This window comes from Rhinatrema bivittatum, chromosome 8 (assembly GCF_901001135.1).
Source record: "Rhinatrema bivittatum chromosome 8, aRhiBiv1.1, whole genome shotgun sequence".
Classification (NCBI taxonomy): Eukaryota; Metazoa; Chordata; class Amphibia; order Gymnophiona; family Rhinatrematidae; genus Rhinatrema; species Rhinatrema bivittatum.
The window spans coordinates 110,629,357-110,655,892 of record NC_042622.1 but is presented as its reverse complement, the minus strand read 5'-3'; the positions used below and the strand labels follow the sequence as shown (position 1 = coordinate 110,655,892).

Sequence of the window (26,536 nt, the reverse complement as noted above, 5' to 3'; positions counted from 1 at the left end):
CAAAGCAGTCAGACTCTCCTTTGTGTGAACTACCCTGAGTTCTGATCTTAAGGTTTCCATCCTGAAGCGGGCTACCTTCAAGAAATCAGGGATTACATCAGGTCCAGAGTGGGGCAAAAGGACCCCATCCTCTTTAGGACCACCATAGAAATAAAATAAATAAAATAAATGGAGAAAATGGTGTTATACATGCCGTCTGTGGCAGACCTGCAGCGTGACCCCCTCACCTTTTTTCAGTAACTCCAATGCCTGGTCCCTCGTCTCTGGTGGTGGTGGGCCACCAGCTCCGTCCTCTGGCCACCCCTGGTGCCTCCGGCTCAGCTACAGACCCTGGTGTCTCCAGTCTAGCTACCACTGCTCCACATCGGGCCTCTCCGCATGGCCCGCGGGGAGATGCTGCTACTCGGCACCACGCCCCTCCCTAGGTGCGTGCTCATCACTGAACCTTAAGTAGGGCCCACGGCAGGAACCGAGCCGCGGCCCTAGATGATGACGTCAGCGGAGCTTTAGTATTTAAGCGCCGGCTCCGCTCCCTAGCTTTGCCTTTGCAAGAAGTCTCCTCACTGGTCGAGTACTCATTGCCTCCTGAGAGATTCATCTCATTCCTGTGTTCCTGTTCCTTGTTGACCCTTGTTCCTGATTCCCTTGTTCCCTTGTTCCTGCTCTTCAACTCTTCCTTGGATTGCCTACATGGTCTTTGACTGTGCTTTGGCTGACCACGCCGTTGACCCTTTCCAGACCCGGACCTCTGCTTTGCCTGACCACGCCGTTGACTCTCTCCAGACACGGACCTCTGCTTTGCCTGACCACGCCGTTGACTCTCTCCAAACCCAGACCTCTGCATCGCTTGACTACGTTTGACTATCTCCGTGCTCAGACTTCAGCCTTGCTTGCCACTACTTCCAGATTGCCGCCAGCCCTGACTCAAGCTTGCTCTATGATGCATCTTCAGCCTACGTCCTGGACTTGGCCTATTCAGGCTTTGGCCTGCTCTTGCTCTGGTGCCCCCTGTCTGACTTTGTTCCTTTGGCGTCCGGGTCTCTGGGACATTACCTCGTCCAGCAATAGACTGTATCATTTCCCTACTGCTGTCACTGGACTGACTTCGATCACTCCATCGATGACAACAACATACGGAGGCCCACCTAAGTCCAGCCGGCCCCGGTACCCAAAGGCTCAACCCGCAGGAAACAAGGGCTGGTATTGGTGAAGCGCCAGCTGGCCTACGGGTTGTGTCAACCCCACCTTGGCCCAAGGGTCCACCTCCGGCACAACAGACGGAGTAGCATTCTCGCCCTTCCTGGCATCCTGTAATGGGAAGCACTGCTTTCAATTCAAGCAGATGCTGCAGAATAGCTCTTCCTAAGGCTGAATGACAGGCAGTGGAATTAAAACGGATGAACTGTAGAATATAACCATTACTTATTAACCCCATGATCCATTGGTTTGCCGTAATTTGGGTTCATCTCTGAAAGAAAGGAGATAACGGCTACCTTTCTCTGTAACCTCAGATAGGACCCTCCAAACACACTGCATGCTGCTGCAGAGGAATTGGAGCCTGCCTTACTGCCCTTATCTTCTTTCATAGGAAAATGACTCTGCAATGGAATCTTAATTAAATCCTCTGGGTGACACAGGACCTTAGCATTGCCCCATGCTTTACCAACCTCTTCACCCAACAAGAGCTGACCCTAAAAGGGCTGCCTAGCCAAATCAGTCATAGAGATAGAGATAACTCCAGTGAAACAGCTAAACTGTTATCGTGGATGCTAGCCCTCTAGCTGAGAAGCACACCAGAGTTTATCCAATCCCAGCTACACACACAGACCCTGGCTGTAATGGTGGGAAATACTGTCTTCCTGGGCATTCTGTATCAGATGTATTTCAGATCTGCCACAATAGTCACATGCCATGATTGGAAAACCATGCACTCAGTCTCTCTCTTTTTTTTTTTTTTTTTTTGCATAACATTAAGTGCTGCCAAGACATCCACCCTAAGAATAATGAAATTCCTCACTCTCCTATGGATCCAAGCAGGTACTTCACAAACTTAATGCAGTCTACTATGAACAAGGGATGCTCCCAAATCAAATTTGCAGAGTAGTTAAATCACAAGCAGATTGTGATAAATTGCAGGAAGACCTTGTGAGACTGGAAAATTGGGCATCCAAATGGCAGATGAAATTTAATGTGGATAAGTGCAAGGTGATGCATATAGGGAAAAATAACCCATGCTATAATTACACAATGTTGGGTTCCATATTAGGTGCTACAACCCAAGAAAGAGATCTAGGTGTCATAGTGGATAACACATTGAAATCGTCGGTACAGTGTGCTGCGGCAGTCAAAAAAGCAAACAGAATGTTGGGAATTATTAGAAAGGAAATGGTGAATAAAACAGAAAATGTCATAATGCCTCTGTATCGCTCCATGGTGAGACCGCACCTTGAATATTGTGTACAATTCTGGTCGCCGCATCTCAAAAAAGATATAATTGCGATGGAGAAGGTACAGAGAAGGGTTACCAAAATGATAAGGGGAATGGAAAAACTCCCCTATGAGGAAAGACTAAAGAGGTTAGGACTTTTCAGCTTGGAGAAGAGACGACTGAGGGGGGATATGATAGAGGTGTTTAAAATCATGAGAGGTCTAGAACGGGTAGATGTGAATCGGTTATTTACTCTTTCGGATAATAGAAGGACTAGGGGCACTCCATGAAGTTAGCATGGGGCACATTTAAAACTAATCGGAGAAAGTTCTTTTTTACTCAACGCACAATTAAACTCTGGAATTTGTTGCCAGAGGATGTGGTTAGTGCAGTTAGTATAGCTGTGTTTAAAAAAGGATTGGTTAAGTTCTTGGAGGAGAAGTCCATTACCTGCTATTAAGTTCACTTAGAGAATAGCCACTGCCATTAGCAATGGTTACATGGAATAGACTTAGTTTTTGGGTACTTGCCAGGTTCTTATGGCCTGGATTGGCCACTGTTGGAAACAGGATGCTGGGCTTGATGGACCCTTGGTCTGACCCAGTATGGCATTTTCTTATGTTCTTATTAGCAGACCTGAACAAGCACACCACAGCTGAAAATTAAAGAAGGCTAAGCCTTTCCCATGGAGGAGAGAATAGTAGCAATATCCAGTCCTTTCTTGGAACATCCTTTCCCACTTTTGGGAATCTGCTGAAACCAGCCAGAGAAGCCTGAGAAAATCTGCCAGGGATGTGGCTGACCCAGAACTAGAGACTTCATATTATAGGGTTGTATTCTGTGCAGCCAGGTACAACAGGGACAGCTATTATTGACCCTTTCAGCAATTGGAATGGCCATAATAAAGACATCTGTGGTACTGGAGATTCTTCCTTGTATTCGTCCACAACACTGAAATAATGCAGGGACTGGGAGAACAGAATTCCAGCTCTCCTCTATGGAAGAGACATCACACTCTTCCCCGCTCTGGTCCCTCTTAACTGATCCCTTGTGTCAATCTGATAAGGCCCTCAAGGGAATTCCCCAAAAATACCTGTGGTACTGTGCTTAGCCTTTGCCACCCTGGGTTCCAGTTGAGTGCAGTGATACTGGGAAATTGCAGGGAGTTCCTTATACCCTTTTCCTTATAAAATACTCAAACACCTCTGGCACAAAGAAACCTTTGAAATACAGTGTAGAGGCAGAAAAAACTATCCTTCACAGAGGAATTCTTTACTTCAGTTGCTGCCGCCCCAGCAGCCTAAAGGGGACTGCAAGATATAAAACATGTCCTTCAAGGTCAAGGAATGGAGGCATGAACTCCCCAATACTGTGCCAGCCATGGTGGCCAAAAGGTGACTGCAGAAACCAAAATAGCCCCTTGGGGCTATGGGAGGAGAACCAACCCCCTAGCACTGCAGTAGCCACAGTGGCTGCAAAGCAACTGCAGAATCCACAACATGTCCTTCATGGCTAAGAGATAGAGGGTCCTTTTGAAGAGAAGTCACTGAAGCTGAAAACTCCTTTTCTCCTCCATGATGGCCCATATCTTATCTTGGGATCCATTCAAATGCAGGGGTATGAAGGATCAGAGGCAGGTCCTGCAACTGCATCCTGTCCCTATAAAGGCTTACAGACTGCAGCCACTATGGATGTGGAGGCCCCTGTGCAATCAAAAAATGTGCCTCTCTGGGCTCAGGCAACCATGATAGATTTAGAAGCCTCTGCTGTATTTAAAACGTGCTGCTCAGGGCCGTGGCAGCTACACTCCTGACGACTAGGAACTTTTCCACTTCCTTGGCATATGTGCATATTGAGTTTTTTGAGGACTGGTATTCTGGGCATAATGATGCTCTTGGAAACATCAGTACCTTTTTTTCTGGATATCTGTGAGAAGGCCTTTCTAAGGGATTAGCTCTGAAGGCACTCCTGGTGCAGGGGGCAGCCCTCTATTGCTATAAAGAGCAAATGAAAGACGCACAATTAAACTCTGGAATTTGTTGCCAGAGGATGTGGTTAATGCAGTTAGTGTAGCTGTGTTTAAAAAAGGATTGGATAAGTTCTTGGAGGAGAAGTCCATTACCTGCTATTAATTAAGTTGACTTAGAAAATAGCCACTGCTATTACTAGCAACAGTAGCATGGAATAGACTTAGTTTTTGGGTACTTGCCAGATTCTTATGGCCTGGATTGGCCACTGTTGGAAACAGGATGCTGGGCTTGATGGACCCAGTATGGCATGTTCTTAGGCTACAATCTTCTCAACTGGATGTCGTTCGAGTTTTGAAAGATGCTAAGCATATTAGACTTCCGTAGCAGATTCCTGTTACACCTTGGACCAGAAAGTAGTTTTGTCTTTCTTGGCAGGATCACAGTTTGCTCCTTTTAAGGATATCTATGCTAAACTGCTTACTCTGAAGATGTTCTTCCTACTAGTACACACTTATGGTTTTCAAGGATTGGGTCCTACCTTTCTATCAAAAGCAGTTTCAGAATTTGTTTTAACCAGTCAGGTTTCTGCCCTTCATTTAGCAGATCACCACTTTTGGAAGAATGCATGCTGCTTTGATCCTTGGACATAAGGGGACATCCTTTACAAAATCTCAGGATCTCTAGCTTTTTTCAGGAGATCTGATCTAATTTTGTTCTGTATAGTGGAGTGCGGAGAAGTGGGGTGCCTACTAGAGTTACGGTGGTGCACTGGTTTAAAAAGTTGTTTAAAGAGGTTTATGTGGAGTCTGGTACTCCATTACCAAACTAGATTTGGGTTTGTTCCACAAGGTCTTAGATTTTTTCATGAACAGAGTTGCAGATCTCTTCTTGCAGATCTGTAGAGCAGCATCTTGGTCTATATTGCATCCCTTTCTGGAAGTTTTAGTCTGGCTGTCAGGGTTGCAGTTTTATGGCAGCCTTGGGCAGCATCCCACCTATTAGGGAGTAGTTTGGGTACATCCCACTTCTCCAGACTGGTCTGACTAGATGAAGAAGAAGGTGAAATTACTATGTACTGATAATTTCCTTTCTTTGAATACAGTCAGACCAGTCCAGGACCCTCCCTGTGCTACTGTTATCTTCAGAGTCTTTGTTCACTCTGTGCCTTGCAGCAAATGTTTTTCGCAGGTAAATAAGCAGGGTTGGAAAGTGTTATGGCTTCCTATGTGGTTTCTTATGCTTCTATTGGATACTCTTCATATGTTGTTTCTCCCTTAGGTTTTTCTGGAAGCACACTAGTTTAAAGATATTGAACATAATGATCATGATAATGATAAATGTAATTATAATAACCACTATTATAGTTCTATTAATATAGTCCTCATTTGAATTGTTACTGAAAAACTGGCAGGCTGGTGTCAGCACAAAGTGACATCTGCTAGTTGGCGTGCTTAAGCCACTGGTCTGGACTGGTCTGACTGTATTCAAGGTAAGGAAAATACCAGGTAAGTAGTAATTCACATTATCCAGTATTAAAGCTGTGTTTTCCTTGGGTTTCAACAGCTGCAAATGTAATGTCAACATATGGCCTTTTCTAGCCACATTGACTTGGTCACAACCAGAAACCTATGGCAGTCCTCCATCTCAGAGACATGGTCATGTGATGACTGCAGTGGGGCCCAAGCTTTTCATCCATGGCGGGTTGGCTGGAGAGAAGTTTTATAATGATATGTTCTGCCTTGATATAAGTAAGTATAAGAGGTAAATAATTTTCTTTTATATGTACAGATACAACATGGAATTATCAAACATTTTAAATATATTAAAACAACAATTCCATCTAGATTGTTAAAATATCATCAGTTTCTCAGCTTCCCTGTTTTCTCTTATATTATATTCATGCTTCACACAAATCAGTGTAATGCCTGTATCAAAGAATCTAAGTGGCCACTGCCCACAAAGCAGAGTTGCTTATCTGTAACAGGTGTTCTCCCAGGACAGCAGGATGTTAGTCCTCACATATGGGTGACATCATCGGATGGAGCCCTGTCATGGAACACTTTTGTCAAAGTTTCTAGAACTTTGATTGGCACACTGAGCATGCCCAGCATGCCACTAACCCTGCAGCCAGCAGGGGTCCCCCTTCTGTCTCGTTTGTAGCAAAAGTACGAATGAAAAATAAAATAATAAAACGTAAGCGAACCCAACTCCGCGGGGTGGCGGGCAGGTTTCGTGAGGACTAACATCCTGCTGTCCTGGGAGAACATCTGTTACAGGTAAACAACTCTGCTTTCTCCCAGGACAAGCAGGATGGTAGTCCTCATATATGGGTGAATAGCAAGCTACAGGCTGAGTCATACGTATGAGGCCAAGCAGCACCGAACATGTGCAACAGGCACAACAACTGGGCTGCTGTTGGCAAGGATGAGGCAGGCTGAAATTCACAGCGGGTTGAGGTAGGACAAGTTGGGATCCTATACTGGAAACAAATTTCTTAGGACAGACTGGCCAAAGACGGAATCTTGTCGCCCAGCCTTGTCAAGGCAGTAGTGAGTTGCGAAGGTGCGGAGAGAGCTCCATGTCGCAGCCTTGCAGATATCAGTGATCGGTACTGAACGGTAGTGTGCTACTGACGTTGCCATTGCTCTAACTGAGTGTGCCTTCACTTGTCCCTGTAGTGGAAGGCCTTCTTGCTGGTAACAGTATGCGATGCAGTCTGCCAACCAGTTTGACAGTGTTTGCTTGCCCACCGCATTCCCAAGGTTGTTCTTATCAAAAGAGACAAAGAATTGGGTGGACTTCCCATGGGCTATAGTGCGGTTTAAGTAAAAGGCAAGAGCACACTTACAGTCCAAGGTGTGGAGAGCTTGCTCACCTGGGTAAGCGTGAGGTCTTGGAAAGAAAGTAGGCAAGACTATGGCCTGATTTAAATGGAAATCCGTTACCACCTTAGTAAGGAATTTAGGGTGAGGGCGGAGAACCATCCGGTCATGGAGGAACCTTGTGTAGGGTGAGTAGGTCACAAGGGCCTGTAACTCACTCACTCTGCGAGAAGACGTGATGGCTACTAGGAAAAGAACTTTCCATGTAAGGTATCTGAGTTTGCTGGAGTACAAGGGCTCAAAAGGAGTGTGCATGAGCCATGCAAGTACGACATTGAGGTCCCATGCCACGACCGGTGGCCATAGAGGAGGCTTAAGCTGTACTAAGCCTCTCAAGAAGTGACTCACCAGGGGATGAGCCGTTATCAGGGCATCCCCTGTTCCTTGATGGTAAGCAGAGATGGTACTAAGGTGCACTCGGATAGATGATGTCTGGAGACCAGATTCCAACAGGTGCCAGAGATAATCCAGCAGACTCGATGTGGGGCAAGAAAAGGGATCCAAGCTCTTTTGTGTGCACCACAAGGTAAATCTCTTCCATTTAGAGCGGTAGGATTTTCGTGTGGAAACCTTTTGTGAAGCTACAAGGACTTGAGATACGTCACTTGAAAGTTTGAGTGGTTGTAGTATCAGCCTTTCAACATCCAGGCCGTCAGGGAGAGGACCTGGAGGTTCGGGTGGCGCAGTTTGCCGTGATTCTGTGTTATGAGGTTGGGCAATGTGCCCAGGCGAATGGAGTCCTGGACAGAGAGGTCGCGAAGTATGGGAAACCAAATTTGGCGCAGCTAGTAAGAGGCTATGAGAATCATTAAGCCCAGGTTCTGTTGTAGCTTCATGAGAGTCTTGCTTATTAGCGGAATCGGAGGATATGCATAAAGCAGGCCTTTATTCCAGGGACAGGCGAAGGCATCCCTGGCTGGTGCATGCCGGTCCCTGTGCAGGAAGCAGAAGTTTTCCACTTTGTGGTTCTGACTGGACGCAAAGAGGTCGATGGTCGGATGACCCCACCGGTGGAATATTCTGCTTGCAACTGAGGGATCCAGAGACTATTCATGGGGTTGGAAACCGGCTGAGGCAGTCCGCCAGTACATTCTGTATGCCCACTAGATAAGTGGCTTGCAGAAGAATGGAATGCAACAGGGCCCAGGCCCAAACCGCCTCCTGGCAAACCAGATAAGAGCCCGTGCCCTCCTGTTTGTTGAGGTATCACATTGCAACTTGGTTGTCTGTTTGAATCAGGACAACTTTGTTGGCGAGGTAATTCTGAAATGCATAAAGCGCATACTGCATTGCTCGAAGTTCCAGAAAGTTGATTTGATATGTCACTTCAGCTTTTATCCATGTCCCTTGAGTTTGAAGGCCTTGGACGTGGGCTCCCCAACCTAGGTTGGAGGCGTCTGTAGTTAAGGTCACCTAAGGAGGCGGTTGTTGGAAAGGAAGACCCATTTGTAAGTTGGCTTTGTGTGTCCACCAGGCAAGCTAGCTGGTTATGTGTACCATGGACGACAACAGCTGAGTAGCTTGTCCCCACTGGGATTTCAGAGTCCATTGGGTCACTTTCATGGCAAGATGTGCCATAGGGGTGACATGGACTGTTGATGCCATGTGGCCGAGCAATCTTAGTAGCTGGCCAGCTGAGGCTCTTTTTCGATGGCGGATAAAGCTGGCAAGGTTGAACAGCATCATCGCATGATCGTTGGGTAAGAATGCTCTGGACAGTTTCGTGTATAGGTCTGCTCCCATAAAGGGGAGAAGATGAGACGGTGAGTTTAGAAGCCTTATGGTGAGACCGAGAGAGTCGAGGGCTCCTTGTTTTGTCTGGCTTTTTAAGAGCCAGTCATCCAGCTATGGAAAAATGTGTACTCCTCTGCTGGGTAACTGCGCAATCACGACGGCCAAGCACTTCGTAAAGACTCAAGGCACTGAGGCTAGGCTGAATGGTAGTACCTTGTATTGATAGTGACTGCGGTCCACCACAAATCGCAGATATTTGCGATAGGAGGGGAGATCGCAATATGGGCGTGTCTTGAAGGTCCAGAGAGCAGAGCCAATGCCCTTGTTGAAGTAGAGGAAGCATGGTGCCCAGGGATACCATCCTGAACCATTCCTTGCGATGAAATGTATTCAAGGCACGGAGGTCCAGAATAGGGTGGAGGCCGCCAGTCTTTTTTATGATAAGGAAATATCTGGAGTAGAACCCTTTTCCCTGCTGATTTGGTGGAACCGTTTCCACAGCTCTGACAGACAGAAGGGTTGAGAGCTCTGACTCGAGTTTTCCTGTGTGATCGTCCCAACTCCAGGATGGATTGGGTAGTAAGTCCAGGGGTATTTTTGAAAAATTTAGACGGTAACCATGGGTTACGATGGAAAGTACCCACTGGTCCATGGTGATTGAATGCCAATTTGTTGCAAAGTGGCACAGGCAGCCCCCCACTGGAATATGGCTGCTACTGTTAGGGTAAGAGTCAAAATCCAGATACGGGGCCAGCTTGTGGAGCTGGCTGTGGTCTAGATGTTCTAGTTTGGTGCGCATGTCCCCTCTGAGGTGCACGGGATGCAGGAGAGTAATATCTGCGTGGCCTGTAGAATTGTTTTTTTGGTTCTCTACGCGTGGCCCTGCGGGCTACGGAGGGAATTTTTGGGGAGACAGTTGACAACTGGCGCAGGGTCTCATGATAGTTTTTTAACTGGGCCACTGCGTCCTGGATCTCATCCCCGAACAGGTTGTCTCCCGTACAGGGTAGATCTGCCAGTTTGTCCTGCACTTCCAGGCGTAGGTCTGAGGCTTTAAGCCAGGCCCAGCGTCTAGCACTTATGCCTGCTGCTGAGACTCTGAATGCTGTTTCAAAAGACTTGTAAGCAGCTCTGACTTCATGTTTACCTGCTTCCATTCCTTTTTGTAGGATGGAGGACAAGGCTTCTTGTTGTTGCTGTGGTAGTGTCTCCGCTATCTCTTGGACTTGTTTCCAGAGATTTCTATTATATTGGGTCATGTATAGTTGATATGCTGCAATTCGCGATAGCAGCATGGACCCTTGGAAAATCCTTTGTCCCAATGCATCCAATGCTTTCTGATCCTAACCAGGAGGGGCAGAAGAATATGGACGCGATCGTGTAGCCTTTTTCTGAGCTGATTCCACAACTACAGAGTGGTGGGGCAGCTGACTCTTTTGAAAACCTGGGGCTTGTTGAGCCAGGTAGTTAGCATCTGTCTTTTTATTGACTGGGGGTAACGTACCTGGATGTTCCCACAGGCAGTGCATGAGGTCCAAAAGAACTTCATGTATCGGTATTGCCATTATTTCTTTTGGAGCATCTATAAATTGTAAGACCTCCAACATTTTATGGCAGCATCTTCCTCTGTGACCAGTGTAAAAGGTATAGTATCAGACATCTGTTTGACACAACTGGCAAAGGAGAGATCTTCTGGAGGAGATCTTCGCCTTTCCTCCGGCAGTGAGGCTCTGAGAGTAGGTCCTCTGATGTCCATGATGAATCATCCGAGGATGCATCACCCCATGTGCGAGGGGCCTAAGCACAAAACGCATACTTCATGTAGGTCCATTATGGACATGATCCTCGGACACTCGGGACATTTTCTCAACCCGGTCGCCATGTTAAAATTTGGCAGGCACGCGGTCTGTGACTGTCGGGCACCAAAGGGGTAAGCCGCCAGGAAACGACCTCAAGTACTGGAAAAAACACTTACTGAGCGTCAGAGGTAACTGAGCACAATGGAGGACCCCGCTGAGGGATTTTTTGAGAAGATAAACTTCAAATAGTTCCGTGAGGAAAGTTGTGAGAAATTTCTCACAGAGCTCCTAAACCGTGAGGCAACTGCTGAACAGAAAAAAAAGAGACTGAAGGGGGACCCCTGCTGGCTGCAGGATTAGTGGCATGCTGGGCATGCTCAGTGTGCCAGTCAAATTTCTATGCCAGCAGCTAAGTAAACAGTATCCTGAAGTACACCCATATTGCCCAATTGCCATCTGATTTTCCTAGGCAACAAAATCAGAATTAAATGGATAAAATGGGAGAAACTCTACATTGTGCTACAAAACCAAAGGAACTGGTGGTTGGAGCACCCATTTGCTAGTTAATAAATTCCTGAGTTCTAAATTCTAGAACAGGATTTCTCAAACCTGTCCTGGGAACCCACAGCCAGTCAGAGTTTAGGATATCCTCAGTGAATACATGTGAGGTAAATTTGCATATACTGGGTTTCCAGTGTATGCAAATTTATCTCAAGCATATTCATTGTAGATATTCTGAAAACCCAACTGGCTATGGGATCCATAGAACAGGTTTGGGAAACTCTGCTGTAGAACGCTGGAGCTTAGATACTGCTTGGGACAGCGTACAATAACTGTGTCCTGAACCCATCACAAATGCAACCAATTTTCTTCACAAATGGAAAATATTGTAAAATTTACATGGTGAAACTTTATTGTTGGGTGGATCTCTTTATGACCACACTTAAGCAATATTTGTTGTTCCATTTTTGCCTTAGATGACATGAAGTGGGAAAAATTAAAAGTAAAAGGAGATGTTCCCTCAGGCTGTGCAGCGCATTCTGCAGTTGCATTTGGAAAACACATCTACATTTTTGGTGGAATGGACATATCTGGGGCACTGAATACCATGCACAAATATGACATAGGTAGGCACTTTTCAAAGTTTCAATGGAAAGATTTTGTGTATAAAACAGGAAATAATTGTGTATCATTTCCCCTCCTTCTCTCCTGATGATTCCTCATTGTAAAATTCATTTCTACACATAAAGCAGTTAGCCACATCTCCATCTTTTTGCAGCCTTCTTTTCAAGGTCACACAAAGAATTGGTGATGGATGAACACATGGACTTGTGTATTGGGAGTGCCTGTCTTTTTTTTTAGTTCAGCAGTCTAATCATTAGACTATATCTCCTCTGTTTACTACAATGTTTATCTGTTTTTATACTGCATTTCAAATGTTTGAAAGCACTATTAATTTTTTTTTTTTTGACCATTTAAATTTTTGTTGTGAACAAAATGGAACAAGTACATTCAATCATTGCATAACAATATCACACCATTTTCAGTGTGTCAGACACCCCTTACCTCCCTCCCCTATCAGGAGTCAAGAAGCATGATACAGATAAATATTTTCGAAAAGTTCAGAGATGTCACTGATAATATAAGCATAATCAGCACAATACACTTTCCCACCACACCACATTAGGAGACCAAATTTTATCAAAGTAAGCAACAGAATTATGCTGTAAAACAGAAATCTTTCCCAGATGATAATATCTTTGCAGCATACTCAAGACCACATTTAATGAAGGCACATCCGTTCGCTTCCAGTAAGCTGCAAGCTCGCACCTGGCTGATATAAATATCTGCTGGTAATGGTCTTACAATTCCACACACCAAGATAGTCAATAAAATATATATTTGGGGTGACAAACATCTCCCACACCTAGACTTTAGAGATTCATGATTAAAACTGCCTCCAGAAATCAGAAATCAACCCACAGTTCCTCCAAATATGAAAGAAAAAGAACCCATATCACCACAATCCCTCCAGCATTTATCATTTGCAGATGAATACATGGTGTGCAGTTTGGGGTTAAACACTTCCTTAGCAAAACTTGATAACAATTGTCCTGCAACATTGCAGATATAGAACATTTACCCGTATAGATATAGGCTAGGTCCCACTCATCTTCACTTAACGATTTGCCCAAGTCCCTCTCCCATGCTTGAACATGCTTAGGAGGATCCTTTAAACTAGCATTAAACAGCGTTAGCACAATAGTTTTCAAATAATATTCTACCCTGAGCAAGAGATTCACTGACTTCCTGAGAGGATATGAAATGTCTCACTTGGGCATATGCTAAGAAGTCAGTGTCCTTCAAACGATATTTATCAAATCACTAACAGATCGATACTCTAAGGCCGCGGTAGAAACAGTGCGGCAGTGTCAGGCGCACCCTCGTTCCCCGCACGCACAGTTCTCTTCACCTACTGCTCAATACTCTCTTCAAATTGCATGCAAATGCATGCCGCGGCTGTGAAGCCTTAGGCAAGCGTTAGGCCCGCGCAACCCATTTTACTGTATAGAGCGCCTATACAGTATCCTGGGTTCGCGGGCCTAACGCTTCACGGCCGCGCTGGTATCTGTCATTTCAAATGTCATTTCAAATAACATTTGAAATGACAGGTACCAGGAAGTGGACAGTTATGTTCCCCGATGCTCGGCAAACTTTCCCCCAGCCCCCGCTCACCTGCCCTGGCCCCGTCCGGTCTCCGGTGCAGTCCCAGTCCTGTCCCCTCCTCCCGAAGCAAAAAAAAAACCCGAAAAAGTAGCAAGGCTCGGGCCTGCTACGGTAGTCCCTTCTCCCTTCTCCTCTCCTCCCGATTTCGGCGCTCAAGGCGGCCGGGTGGGCGTGCATTCATCCAGGCAGAGGGAGCCGGCGGCGAAAGCGGCCTCCGGCTCCCTCTGCCTGGATGAATGCACGGCCCCCGCCGGCAGTGAATGAATGCCAGTGCGATTTCAGCGTGCCTTGAGCGCCGAAATCGCACGGGCATTCATTCACTGCCGGCGGGGGCCGTGCATTCATCCAGGCAGAGGGAGCCGGAGGCCGCTTTCGCCGCCGGCTCCCTCTGCCTGGATGAATGCACGCCCACCCGGCCGCCTTGAGCGCCGAAATCGGGAGGAGAGGAGAAGGGAGAAGGGGCTACCGTAGCAGGCCCGAGCCTTGCTACTTTTTCGGTTTTTTTTTTTTTGCTTCGGGAGGAGGGGACAGGACTGGAGCTGCACCGGAGACCGGACGGGGCCTTGAGCGCCGAAATCGCCCCCATTTTTTACACTTTATTCCCGTTTTAATTTTCGAACAACACAATAACACCACACTAACACCAAGTAGAGGTTAGGCGGTAAACTAACAGGTTAAGGACGCGGCAAAATAGCGGGTTACAAAGGAGATAATCTGAGCGCGCGTCACAGTATCGGAGGGGAATAGCTAATTCCTTCATTATACAGCTAATTCGTTCATTTACATATCATATACATGCTGCGTGCGGAAAGGGTTATGCGTCTGTTTTAAGAAGCGCTAAAGACGCGTGAAACTGGAGACTGTATCGCTGGATCGCCTTACACATCTGAATTGTGCGCTCCCAGCACGTTACAGACGGGAAATCTTCAACCACACGTTACAGTATTGACCTGTAAGTTTTAAGAGTTTCCCTCCATTCATTATTTGTTCAATACAATAGATCCCTTTATCCCTCCATTCCTCAAAGGCTCTATGGTGGGAAGAAGCTAGGAGCTCATTAGTATGAAAACGTTACATTAGGTAAGAATAGCACCGTTTACCACTCAGCTTGTCTCTCTATTATGACCAAACCTGCATGGTATTAAGCAATGTGAATGGCATAAATAATGGTGGTCTCCAATAATGTCTTGATTGCTACGTTAGGAATTGATAGGCATCAAACCTAACAGAGACTGCTCCAGAGATACCCACTGTTTCACATTATTCTTTTAATTCCAATCTATAATTGCTCTCAGTTGGGACGCAGCATAATACCAGAGCAGATTAGGAGCCCCCAAACCTCCTCAGTTTGGGCTGAAACATAAGTCGAGAAATCCTAGGGGGTCTACGTCTCCAGATGAAATAAAAAATCCTCTTCTGCCATGATCTCAGTTCCGCAGAAGACACAGGTAAAGTTAGGAACAAATAAAGGAGTCTGGGAAGAATACCATCTCTATCCCATTTATCTAAATCTTTCACTAGTGTCGCTACCAAAGGGATGTAGTTCAAATTGAATAAATCCTCAACATGATTACTAATGTAACTTAATTTTCTGCTTGGCCCACTTAAGAGAACTTCTGCTTAATGTATCCTTAATGTATGTTGATCCTCCATTGATGTTTATTTATTTATTTATTTGGAATTTCTTATATACCGATAGCCGTTTGCACATCGTATCGGTTTACATACAACTAATAACTTGTGGGCATGGCCCTTACAGTGAACAGTAGAAAGATGTGGAAAACAAATATACAAGAGATATATGTGTAATTAATAGATATATGCAACAAATACAAGGGATATAAATGAATATAAGAACAGGGAGTATAAAAAGGGGTTTCTTAGACAACTATATTAATAATTATATCTTAAAGAGAACAATTATGATACAGGGGTTATGATACAAGCAAAACAAGAACATTAAACTATACAACGTTGCCATGAGAAAGTGTAAAAACAGCGGTGGGGAGCTGAGTAAATCAGGGATTCAATAGGGAGGGTCGAGGAGAAAAAACAGCATAACGGAGGTATGAAGGGTGAGGGAAAAATACAGAGGGAAGGCATACAAAGGAGTAGGAGAGAGGGGTGGGTCATGAGTTACAAGGAGGTGGCCATAGGGGTTAAGGGAGTAGCAGAAATCGCTAAAGGGGGGTGAGGGTCAGATGCAAGGGGTTATCCTATCGATATCCTGTTGTAGGGTCTTCTTCAATGGGAGGGGGGAGCATGTGGGTAGGCCTGTATGAAAACCAGGTTTTTAGTTTTTTTTTTAATTTAGGAGTTGAGGTCTCAGTGCGTATATCAGGGGGTAGGGAGTTCCATAGGGTAGGGCCAGCAAGGGAGAATGCTCTGTTCATGGTAGAGGTAAGTTTGAATGTTTTGATTGTCGGAGTGCGGAGGGTTCCTTGGAGGGCGGGGCGGGTGGGTCTGATGGAGGTGCGCGGATGTAGGGGAGGGGTGATCCAGTTGAGGTTTTCATTATTCAGACTTTTATGTATGAGGGAGAGGGCTTTGTACAATATACGTGATTGTATAGGGAGCCAGTGAAGTTCAATAAGGGTTGGTGTGATGTGGTCCCTTTTTTTGGAGTTGGTGAGGATATGTGCAGCGGCGTTTTGTAAGAGTTGTAAAGGTTTGGTATGTGTTGAAGGGAGGCCAAGGAGGAGGGCGTTACAGTAGTCTATTTTAGAAAAAATAATAGACTGGAGAACTGTGCGAAAATCAGAAAAGTGTAGTAATGGTCTGAGTTTTTTAATCGTTTGTAGTTTGAAATAGCAGTCTATGATGACAGAGGTGATAAAGGGTTTGAAAGAGAGTTGGTTATCAATGATGACACCAAGGTTGCGAGTGTGTGATGAGAAAGATGTTGATGCGTGTGAGAGGGATTGCTGGCGGGGGCTGCTTGTTGGATATGATAAGGAGCTCAGTTTTTTGGGGGTTGAGAGCAGGAGGCATGCCTGTGAGGAGTTGGTTAATGGAGGAAAGGCAAGATTCCCAGTTTTGTAGGGCGGTTTGGAGGGAATCAGAGAAAGGGAAAAGAATTTGCACGTCGTCTGCATATATAAAGTGCTTGATACGCAGATTGGTGAGAAGAATGGTAAGGGGAAGCAAGTAAATGTTAAAGAGGGTAGAGGAGAGGGAGGAGCCCTGGGGGACACCCTGAGGGAGACTGATAGGTTCAGATTCAGTGTTATCAACTAGGACAGTGAATAGGCGGTTTTGTAGGTAGGATTGTATCCAAGAGAGAGCGTTTCCAGTATGTTGAGAAGAATAGAGTGATTGACAGTGTCAAACGCTGCCGAGATGGCTAGCATAGCAATCAGATATGAAGAGCCCGAATCAGTTCCTTTGAAGAGGGTGTCAGTAAGTGAGAGTAGGAGTGTTTCAGTACTAAGATGCTTCCTGAAACCGTATTGAGTTGAGGGCAGAATGTTGTGTTGTTCAAGGTGGAGAGAAAGGCGTGAGTTTACGAGTCTTTCGATGATTTTAGCTAGGAGGGGTAAGGTTGGAAACAGGCCTGAAATTGGACAAGGTGAAAGGATCAAGATTAGGTTTTGAGTAGGGGTTTAACTACTGCACGTTTGAGACAATTAGGGACTGTGCCTTGCTCCAAGGAACAGTTGACGATGTTGGATAGCGGTTTAGCAATTACTTTGGGAATAGATTGGAGGAGTTTAGAGGGGATCGTTTCAGAGGGATGAGAGGATGGTTTCATCTTTCTTAAGATGTTCTCTATTTCCAGTGAGGAAATAGATATTAAATATATCACTGGAATATATCTCAGATTTATCTAAATTAATTTTGAAATCCAACACTGTACTAAATTATTCCATCTCATGTTCTATGCCCTCTAAGGACTCACAAGGATTGGCCAAGGTAAACAATATATTGTCAGCAAATTAAGACAACATCAAATGTGTGTCCCCGACCTGTACACCACTGTTGCTGGAAGAGGCTCTTATTTTGGAGGCAAATGGTTCCAAAAACAGAGCAAAAAGAAGCGGGGATAGTGGACATCCCTACCTCGTACCCCTGCCCACTGTACAGGTTTCCCCATACCCCCGCCTTCGGTGTCTCATATAATTTTCCAATCCAACCCCAAAAACAAGATCCGAAATGCATTTTCTCCAGGGTTTTAAATAGAAAAGATCAGTCCACCATGTCAAATGCTTTTTCAGCATCGATCATTAGGAGCAATGATGGGATTTTCTCTTTTTTTAACCTACCAAATAATATCCACAATTTTATGGACATTGTCAGCAGTCATTCTATTGGCCATGAAATCCGTTTGATCAGAATGAACCAACCCAGAAATGACCTGGATTAATCTCTCCGCCAATATTCTAGCCGGTATTTTTAAATCCAAGTTGATGAGAGATATTGGCCAATATGAGCCACATAAACGGGCCGATACAGTAAGGTGCGGTAGAAAGAGGTGTGTTAGTGCCCGGCACACCCGAGTTTGCCGCACGCAGTTTGGATCACCTACCGCTCGATACTGTATTTAAATGGCATGCAAATGCAAGCCGCATCCATGAAGCGCAATCCATTTTACTGTATAGGCGCTATACAGCGCCTATACAGTATCCTGGGTGCGCTGGTACCTGTCATTTCAAATGACGTTTGAAATGACAGGTACCAGGAAGTGGACGGTTCTCCTACAGACCCCGCTGCCTTGAGCGCCCGGCGCCAGCAAGCCCCAGGAGCCGTCGATCGGAGGCAGGGAGCACAACAAAGCACCCTCCTTCGGATGGACAAGAGAGACGAAATTTCACAGTCCCAAACCAACCCAATCCAAGCCCCAGCAACCCCAGTCCCAAACCAACCCAATCCACAGAAAAAAAATGCTTCTCGCACTTAGCCACCCAGTCCCAAACCAAACCAACCCAATCCAAGCCCCAGCAGAGAGAGACGCAATTTCACAGTCCCAAACCAAACCAACCCAATCCAAGCCCCAGCAGAGAGAGACGAAATTTCACAGTCCCAAACTTTCCCCCAGTCCCCGCTCACCTGTCCTGGCCGTGGCCTCGCAAGCCCCCAGCAGCAGCAATAGAAGGGCGGCGAGAGAGAGCGGCGAGAGAGAGCGGCTTCAGCAGCCCCGCCGGTGAAGGTGAATACGTGCACCCCTGTACGTCCAATATGGGCGCTCAAGGCAGCGAAGGCGCATGCGCACACGCCGTGACTGGCTGGACGTCGGAGGTCACGGCGTGTGCGCATGCGCCTTCGCTGCCTTGAGCGCCCATATTGGACCTACAGGCATGCACGCATTCACCTTCGCCGGCAGGGCTGCTGAAGCCGCTCTCTCTTGCCGCCCTTCTACTGCTGCTGCTGGGGGCTTGCGTGGCCGCGGCCAGGGCAGGTGAGCGGGGGCTGGGGGGAAGTTTGGGACTGTGAAATTTCATCTCTCTCTGCTTGGGATTGGGTTGGGTTGGTTTGGGACTGGGCGGCTAAATTTCGTTTCTTTCTGCTGGGGCTTGGATTGGGGTGGTTTGGTTTGGGACTGGGCGGCTAAGTGCGAGAAGCATTTTTTTTTCTGTGGATTGGGTTGGTTTGAGACTGGGCGGCTAAGTTCACCACATTTAACGCAAAGGTCAGGGTAGGCGGTAAATTAGTAGGTTAAAGATGCGGCAAGATAGCAGGTTAAAAAGGCGATAGTCGGGGCGCACTTTACTGTATGGGAGGGAATAGCTAATCGGATGTTTACATACATATATATGCCGCGGGCAGAAAGGGATACGCGTCGAGTTAAAGAAGCGGTAAGGATCGGTAAAAACAGATAGTGAATCGCGGGTTAGACTTACGCGGCGAAATTGTGAGTACACAGCGGGTTAGAAACGGGGTAACTGCGGCCGCGCTTTACTGTATCGACCTGAAAGTCAGGTTCTTGCCAGGCTTAGCTATTACAGTTATATCTGCCAAGTTGGAATCAGCAGACACCGATCCACCATCTTGTATAAAATTAAACATGGCCACTACAGAAACAGCTAAAAGGTTAGAAAGTATTTATAATAGCTAGCAGTAAATCCATCCAATCCTGTAGATTTGCCCAATTTCAGCAATTTAATAGCCTGCAGAACCTCTACAGAACTGATGGGACTTATCCATATATTCCCGTTGGGACTGAGAAATAGAAAGCAGGGTGATCAAATTAAGAGATATATCAATGGCTTCTTTCTTAATCCCCATATCTCTACTGTACAGCTGTGAATAAAATTGAGAAAACCAATTTATAATATCAGACACAGTCGTAACTATGGCTCCCTTTAATGTTTTAATCTTAGCTAAAAAAAACACCCTGGGTAACCATGGACTTCAGTCTTTGAGCTAAATATCTGCCTGCCTTGTTTTCCCCTTCAAACTAAGCTTGTCTGGTTAATTCCAGTTGATGTGCAATAAGATCAGAATCCAACTAGCTGAGCTCTTCCCGAGCCTTATTCAATTTGAAAAGAACAATTGAAGATAGTGTAGACATGTGGATTAAGGATAATTGTGCTATTTTTGCAAGGATATCTTTCTTAGTTTTTTTCCCATTCTTTCTTTTTATAGGCATTATTGCTCTGGAGCAATTCCATACCACACCCTGGGAGACCCCATCCCTGGAATTAATTTGAAAGTACTCCTGTAGTTATCAATTAATTTCTTGCAAAAAGATTAATCTTTTAGTAAACTGTCATTTAAATGCCAATTCCATTGTCCAGAAACACTATTTTTAAACTGTTGCCAAACTGATCCCCCGCATTGACAATCCTGTTCATAATCCCATTATCGGTCAAGAAATAATCATTGCAGGAATAGGAACCTTGTGGTGTAGAATAGAAAGAATAAGACCTGGATGTGGGATGGCACTGGCACCAGATATTTAATAAACTCCATTTTCCATTAGTAAATTAAGAGTGCGCCGCGCCCCTTTCACACCTTTATTAGGAAGATATGAATTATCCAGGGAAAGCAATCTAGTAAAGTTAAAGTCGCCTCCTACAGTCAAAATCCCCTCTGTGTGAAACAAGAGTAGCTGATCTGTGGACCTCAGGAAAGAATCATGATCCTGATCAGGATCATGATATTAACAATAGTATTTCCCTGTACGTACCTAGATCAGTCCAGACTCCTGGGTTTTGCCCCCCCTCTAGCAGATGGAGACAGACGTTTAGCAACAAACTCCGCCTTATCTAGGCTGGTGCCACCTACAGTCTGGCAGTATTCTTCTGTCTCCAGCAGGTGGAGGAGGTGCCAAACCTACAGTCTGAGTTAGGACCTAGCTGAGTAGTTAGTGTTAGGCAAAAGTAAAAAAAAACAAAGAAAGGGACAGGTTTCTTGTCAGGAGACAGACTGCAGTGTGTTCCTGCAGGTCGGGGTCTCCTGCCTCTCAGGGGGTTGTGAGGTTCTGAGGGGACCATCCCCCCTGGTTCCAGAGGCTGTAACTGTTGTGGGTTGAGGACCCATCAAACAACAATTTCTACTACTGGGGGTGATCTATCCACAGCGGGCCCGTCACTCTGGAACTCACTACCTCCAGACCTCCGCCTTGAGCCATGCCATACCACTTTTAAGGTGAAACTCAAGACTTGGCTCTTCCTTCAAGCATTTCCAGAGAGCTAAGAACAAGAAATAAACAACCCACGGTCCTATAGCATTAATGCAATGTTTATCTACCCTATTTATTATTTGCCTTATTTATGTGTTCAAAGTTGAACTTAGTTTGTTTTCTACTTATTATAAATCAATCGTTTGATATGTTCCATGTAAATCCATGCAAATCGTTTGATATGTTCCATGTAAACCGCCACACGGCGGTAGTTATCTCTGTTACCTGTGAACCGGAGTGATATGTATTTTATACAGGAACTTCCGGTATATAAAAACCAAAAATAAATAAATAAATATTGGGGAGCCTGGCTCACTCCCTCCAGTAGGTTCAGGACCCAGAGGCGCCGGACAAGTACTTAAAAAAACAAACAAAAAAAAAAAAAAAACCCGACTTTTGTTATTTTTGCGCGGCTGTTCTCCGGGACTGCCCTGATCACGGGGGGGGGGGGGTATCCACCGTTTCGGGGAGCAGGGGGTTGTTTTCTTCCGCCTCCATGCTGCATCAGGCCGCATGTTGGGCCGCGTGTGTTTCCAGGGGCAAGGGTGCCTCTGCAGCCCCGAAGGGGGTCGTGCTTCGGGTCCAGACAGTGATGGGCCAGTTTGGCAAGCTGCCGGGGGCAATCCCTGCTCCATTCCTCGGCAGCGCGGGTCCGGGCACCATTTTGGGTCCCCCGAGGTCGGCGGCTCCATCGGTGGGCGCCATTTTGCCTCCCTGCGCGCCTATAGGTTCGGCAGCGCCTGGAGAGGAGGAGCTTCCTCCCAGTTTGTCCCCGCAGCGCAGAGTCCCTGAGGGGGACCGGGTCGTGGAGGAGAGCAGATCTCGTGCTGCAGATACTGCTGTAGGGGATGCAGATGACACTTCTTCGGATTCTTCATTCTCCTCAGATTTTGTTCTTCTCATGCATAAGGCCTTTAAAGCCCGCAAGGCGGGTAAAAAGAGGCCTCTCCTCCCGGACTCCCAGCCCTGGCCTCCTAAGCGGGCTTGGGCTCCGCAGGACGTGAGTTTCTTGCCTGACCAGCGGCCGAAGCCCTTAAGAACCCCGGTGGCTGATTCCGATTCATCTTCGGAATCGGAGGATCAGGACAACCGGGACTTGCCCCTCTCAGCCCCCAAGGGGGTTGGAGGGAGACTCCGAGAGACAACAAGGAGGACTACGGGGAGTCCACGGGCCGGACGGTGATGATCCGAAGGTGGTCCGGCTTTTTCGCAGGGATGAGCTAGGACCTCGTATACCTGCTATCCTGGGGAAGCTAGGCATTCAGCTTCCTCAGGAGGAGTCTCGGCTTGGGGATACAGGGGCCTCCTTCATCCTTCCCTTTCCATTTTTCAGCCACGGACTTACTTTTTAAGGAGTGGGACACTCCAGACTTGGGACTGAAGGTGGCTAAGGCCATGGATAAGCTCTATCCCTTACCTGAAGAGGCCTTGGAACTTTTGAGGGTTCCTAAGGTGGATTCAGCGGAGGCAGCAGTCACAAAGAAGACCACCATTCCGGTCACAGGGGGAACAGCCCTGAAGGATCTACAGGATCGTAAGCTGGAAGTCCAGCTTAAAAAGATATTTGAAGTCTCCGCCCTGGGGTTTAGGGCAGCGATGTGTAGTAATTTTTCATTGAGAGCAGGTCTACGTTGGGTCCAGCAGCTCCTTGCCAGCGAGTCATTATCCCAGGAAGAAACCCTCCAGGCGGGTCGTCTGGAGGCGGTCATTGCCTACATTGCGGATGCCTTTTATGATTTGCTTCGCACATCTGCCAGGACCATGGTGTCGGCCTTGCCCGCACGACGTCTTTTGTGGCTCCGTAACTGGGCTGCGGACGTGTCTTCAAAGGCTCAACTAGGTTCCTTGCCGTTCAAAGGTAAGCTCCTTTTCGGCAAGGAACTGGAGGACCTAGTCCAGTTCTTAGGTGAGAATAAGGGGTATCGCCTACCGGAGGATAAGCTGAAGTCGAGAGGAGCTTTCCCCTCCAGGTCTTGTTTTCGTGGAGGTCAAAGGACCTGGACTTCCCGAGGATTGGTTTCTTCCTTTCGTCACAATGCCAGTAGGCAGTCCTACACTCCGTCCTTTCGGGGGCGGCGTTTCGGTAGGCCTGGCTCCGGCCAGAGTGCGCCGGGTGGAAAGACCTCACAATGATGGGCAGCCGGCTCATTCCTTGGTCCCAGTAGTGGGCGGCAGACTGGCACTGTTTTATGAGGAGTGGGCCAAAATAATGTCAGATCAGTGGGTCCTCTCTGTGATAAGACACGTATGCCCCGCCAGCGGTTCCTGGTCTCTCCCTGCGCCCAGGCACCAAAGCGCAGAGCGGTTCAAGAAACGCTTCAGCGGCTGATAGACCTCAGAGCCATCATTCCGGTGCCGGAGGACTTTCGAAAGGGCTGGTACTCCATTTATTTCGTGGTGCCAAAAAAAGAAGGAACCTTTCGACCCATTCTAGATCTCAAGCGGGTCAACTGATTCCTGCGGATTCCTCGATTCCGGATGGAAACGCTAAGATCCATCATTGCATCAGTGAGATGGGGGGAGTTTCTGGCATCTCTGGATATCACCGAAGCCTATCTACATATCGGCATCTGAGCAGATCATCAGCATTTTCTACGTTTCTCCATTCTGGGGCATCACTATCAGTTCCAGGCTCTTCTGTTCGGTCTGGCCACAGCACCCAGAGCCTTTGGTAATGGTGGCAGTGCAGCTCCGCAAGGAAGGATATCTGGTCCACCCGTACTTGGACGATTGGCTGATCCCAGCAAAGTCAGAATTGCATTGTCAGGAAGCGGTCCATCAGGTGCTGCAGTTGCTACAGGACCTTGGTTTGGTGGTCAACCTGTCCAAAAGTCAACTGACTGCCTCACAGTCCCTGGAGTTTTTGGGGGCTTTGTTTGACACTCATCAGGGCACGGTCTCCCTCACGGAAGAGCGTGTGATCAAACTTCAAGGTCAGGTTCGGGCCTTACTAGCCAAGTCTCCTTCAATAGTTTGGAATTACTTACAGGTGCTGGGTTCCATGACATCGACTTTGGAAATGGTTCCTTGGTCTTTCGCTCCTATGAGGCCTTTGCAATCTGCATTACTCTCCTGCTGGAACCCGGTTTCAGAACAGTTTTGTCTTCCTTTGCCTCTGACGGGATACGCTCGTTCCAGTCTGGGCTGGTGGCTCAACCTGGACAACTTAAGGAGGGGAGTGCCTTTGGTAATTCCGGACTGGACGGTGGTCACGAAAAATGCCAGCCTTTATGGCTGGGGAGCGGTTTGTCAGCAGACGTCACTGCAGGGCAGGTGGTCCTCCCAGGAGGCTCGGTGGTCCATCAATCGCCTGGAGACCAGAGCGGTGAGGTTGGCTCTACAGGTGTTTCTTCCGATTCTCCGAGGCAAGTCGGTACGAATTCTCTCCGACAATGCGACCACGGTGGCTTATATCAACCGTCAGGGAGGAACGAGGAGTCAACCAGTAGCTTTGGAAGCTCAGTTACTGATCTCTTGGGTGGAACGGAACTTGTTCAGCATAGCGGCCTCCCACATTGCCGGAGTCGACAACGTTCGCGCGGACTTCCTCAGTCGACATTGTCTAGATCCCAGGGAATGGGAGCTCGCAGATGAAGCTTTTCATCGCATTTGTGTCCATTGGGGAACACCCTGATGGATCTGATGCGACGTTCAGAAACACCAAGGCGCCACGCTTCTTTGCCCGCCGCAGGGAACCATGCGCAGAGGGCATAGACACTCTGGTTCTCCCCTGGCTGGTGGATGTCCTACTTTGTGTTTCCTCCTTGGCCACTCATCAGTCGAACTCTTCGCAGAATAGAAATGCATCCGTCGGAGGTTATTCTCGTTGCTCCCGAGTGGCCGAGGCGCCCATGGTTTGCGGATCTGATCAATCTGGCTATCGATGGTCCTCTGAGATTTCAGGAACTGCCGGACCTCCTCCATCAGGGTCCTGTTTATTTCGATCAGGTCAAATGCTTTTGTCTAGCAGCATGGCTTTTGAGAGGAAACGTTTGAAATCCCAGGGGTATTCGGATGCTGTGGTAACTACGTTGTTGCAGTCCTGTAAGGTCTCCAATTCCTTGTCTTATGTCAGGGTCTGGAAGGATTTTGATGCATGGTGTCTCGCCAGGGGTGTTGTGTCTACCCGGGTGGGAGTCTTGGACGTCTTGAGTTTCCTTCAGGATGGCTTGTCGAAGGGCTTGTCCTGGAGTTCCTTGTGAGTGCAGGTGGCCGCGATCAGTTCCTTACATAGAAACATATAGAAACATAGAAATGACGGCAGAAGAAGACCAACCGGTCCATCCAGTCTGCCCAGCAAGCTTCACACATTTGTTCTCATACTTAACTGTTTCTCTTGGCTCTTAGTAATCTTATGTTCTAATTCCCTTTTCACCCCCACCATTAATGTAGAGAGCAGTGCTGGAGCTGCTTCCAAGTGAAATATTAAGTTTGATTAGTTGGGTAAGCGGCAGCATAGCTCTCTGCCATGAAGCAGAGGGCAATGCTGGAAATGTGTGAAGTATCAGTTTTTCTTTTCCCCTGTCATTGAAGCAAGGAGTCATGCCGGACATGCACCGAAAGTGAAGAATGCCTTGAAAGTCACATTAACTATCATCAAATATTGAAAAGCCTAATAATTGGTAATACCTATAAGCCCATGAACCCATCCCTGTTTTTTTTTCTTTTTTTCTTTTCTTTTTTAATTGGGAGATGGATGCCCTTCATCCTTCTACTCTGTGAAGGTGGACACCTACCACCGGCCACTGGCATCCCGCTCCGTTAATGCCTCTGTGGCTACTGCCGCTCCATGCAGTGTTTTACTACCTGCTCTTTATATGCGTCCTCTAGAACTGATGGATCCCATCCCTGGGTTTTTTTATTATTTATTTAATTGGGAGATGACAGCCCTCCATCCTTCCGCTCCGTGAAGGTGGACACCTACCACTGGCCACTGGCATCCCGCTCCGTGAATGCCTCTGTGGCTACTGCCGCTCTGTGCAGTATTTTACTACCTGCTCTTTATATGGACACCTACCACTGGCCACTGGCATCCCGCTCCGTGAATGCCTCTGTGGCTACTGCCGCTCCGTGCAGTATTTTACTACCTGCTCTTTATATGTGTCCTCTAGACCTGATGGATCCCATCCCTGTTTTGTTTTTTGTTTTTTATTTAATTGGGAGATGACAGCCCTACATCCTTCCGCTCCATGAAGGTGGACACCTACCACTGGCCACTGGCATCCCGCTCCGTGAATGCCTCTGTGGCTACTGCCGCTCCGTGCAGTATTTTACTACCTGCTCTTTATATGCGTCCTCTGGACCTGATGGATCCACAATATTTATCCCATGCCCCTTTGAAGTGCTTCACAGTTTTGGACTTCACCACTTCCTCC

At 47.0% G+C, this 26,536-nt stretch overlaps 1 protein-coding gene across 6 annotated transcripts in view; it reads left to right on the top strand.

The window, feature by feature from the left end:
• RABEPK (Rab9 effector protein with kelch motifs) overlaps positions 1–26,536 on the top strand; it is an 81,264-nt gene that overhangs the window by 40,756 nt on the left and 13,972 nt on the right. For 5 of the 6 annotated variants that reach the window (XM_029614481.1, XM_029614484.1, XM_029614482.1 and 2 more), the window contains 2 exons: positions 5,997–6,146; positions 11,791–11,940. In XM_029614481.1, the coding sequence (XP_029470341.1) occupies positions 5,997–6,146; positions 11,791–11,940 (300 nt within the window). The remainder of the gene's footprint in view (positions 1–5,996; positions 6,147–11,790; positions 11,941–26,536) is intronic. The other variant, XM_029614483.1, reaches the window with a different exon arrangement.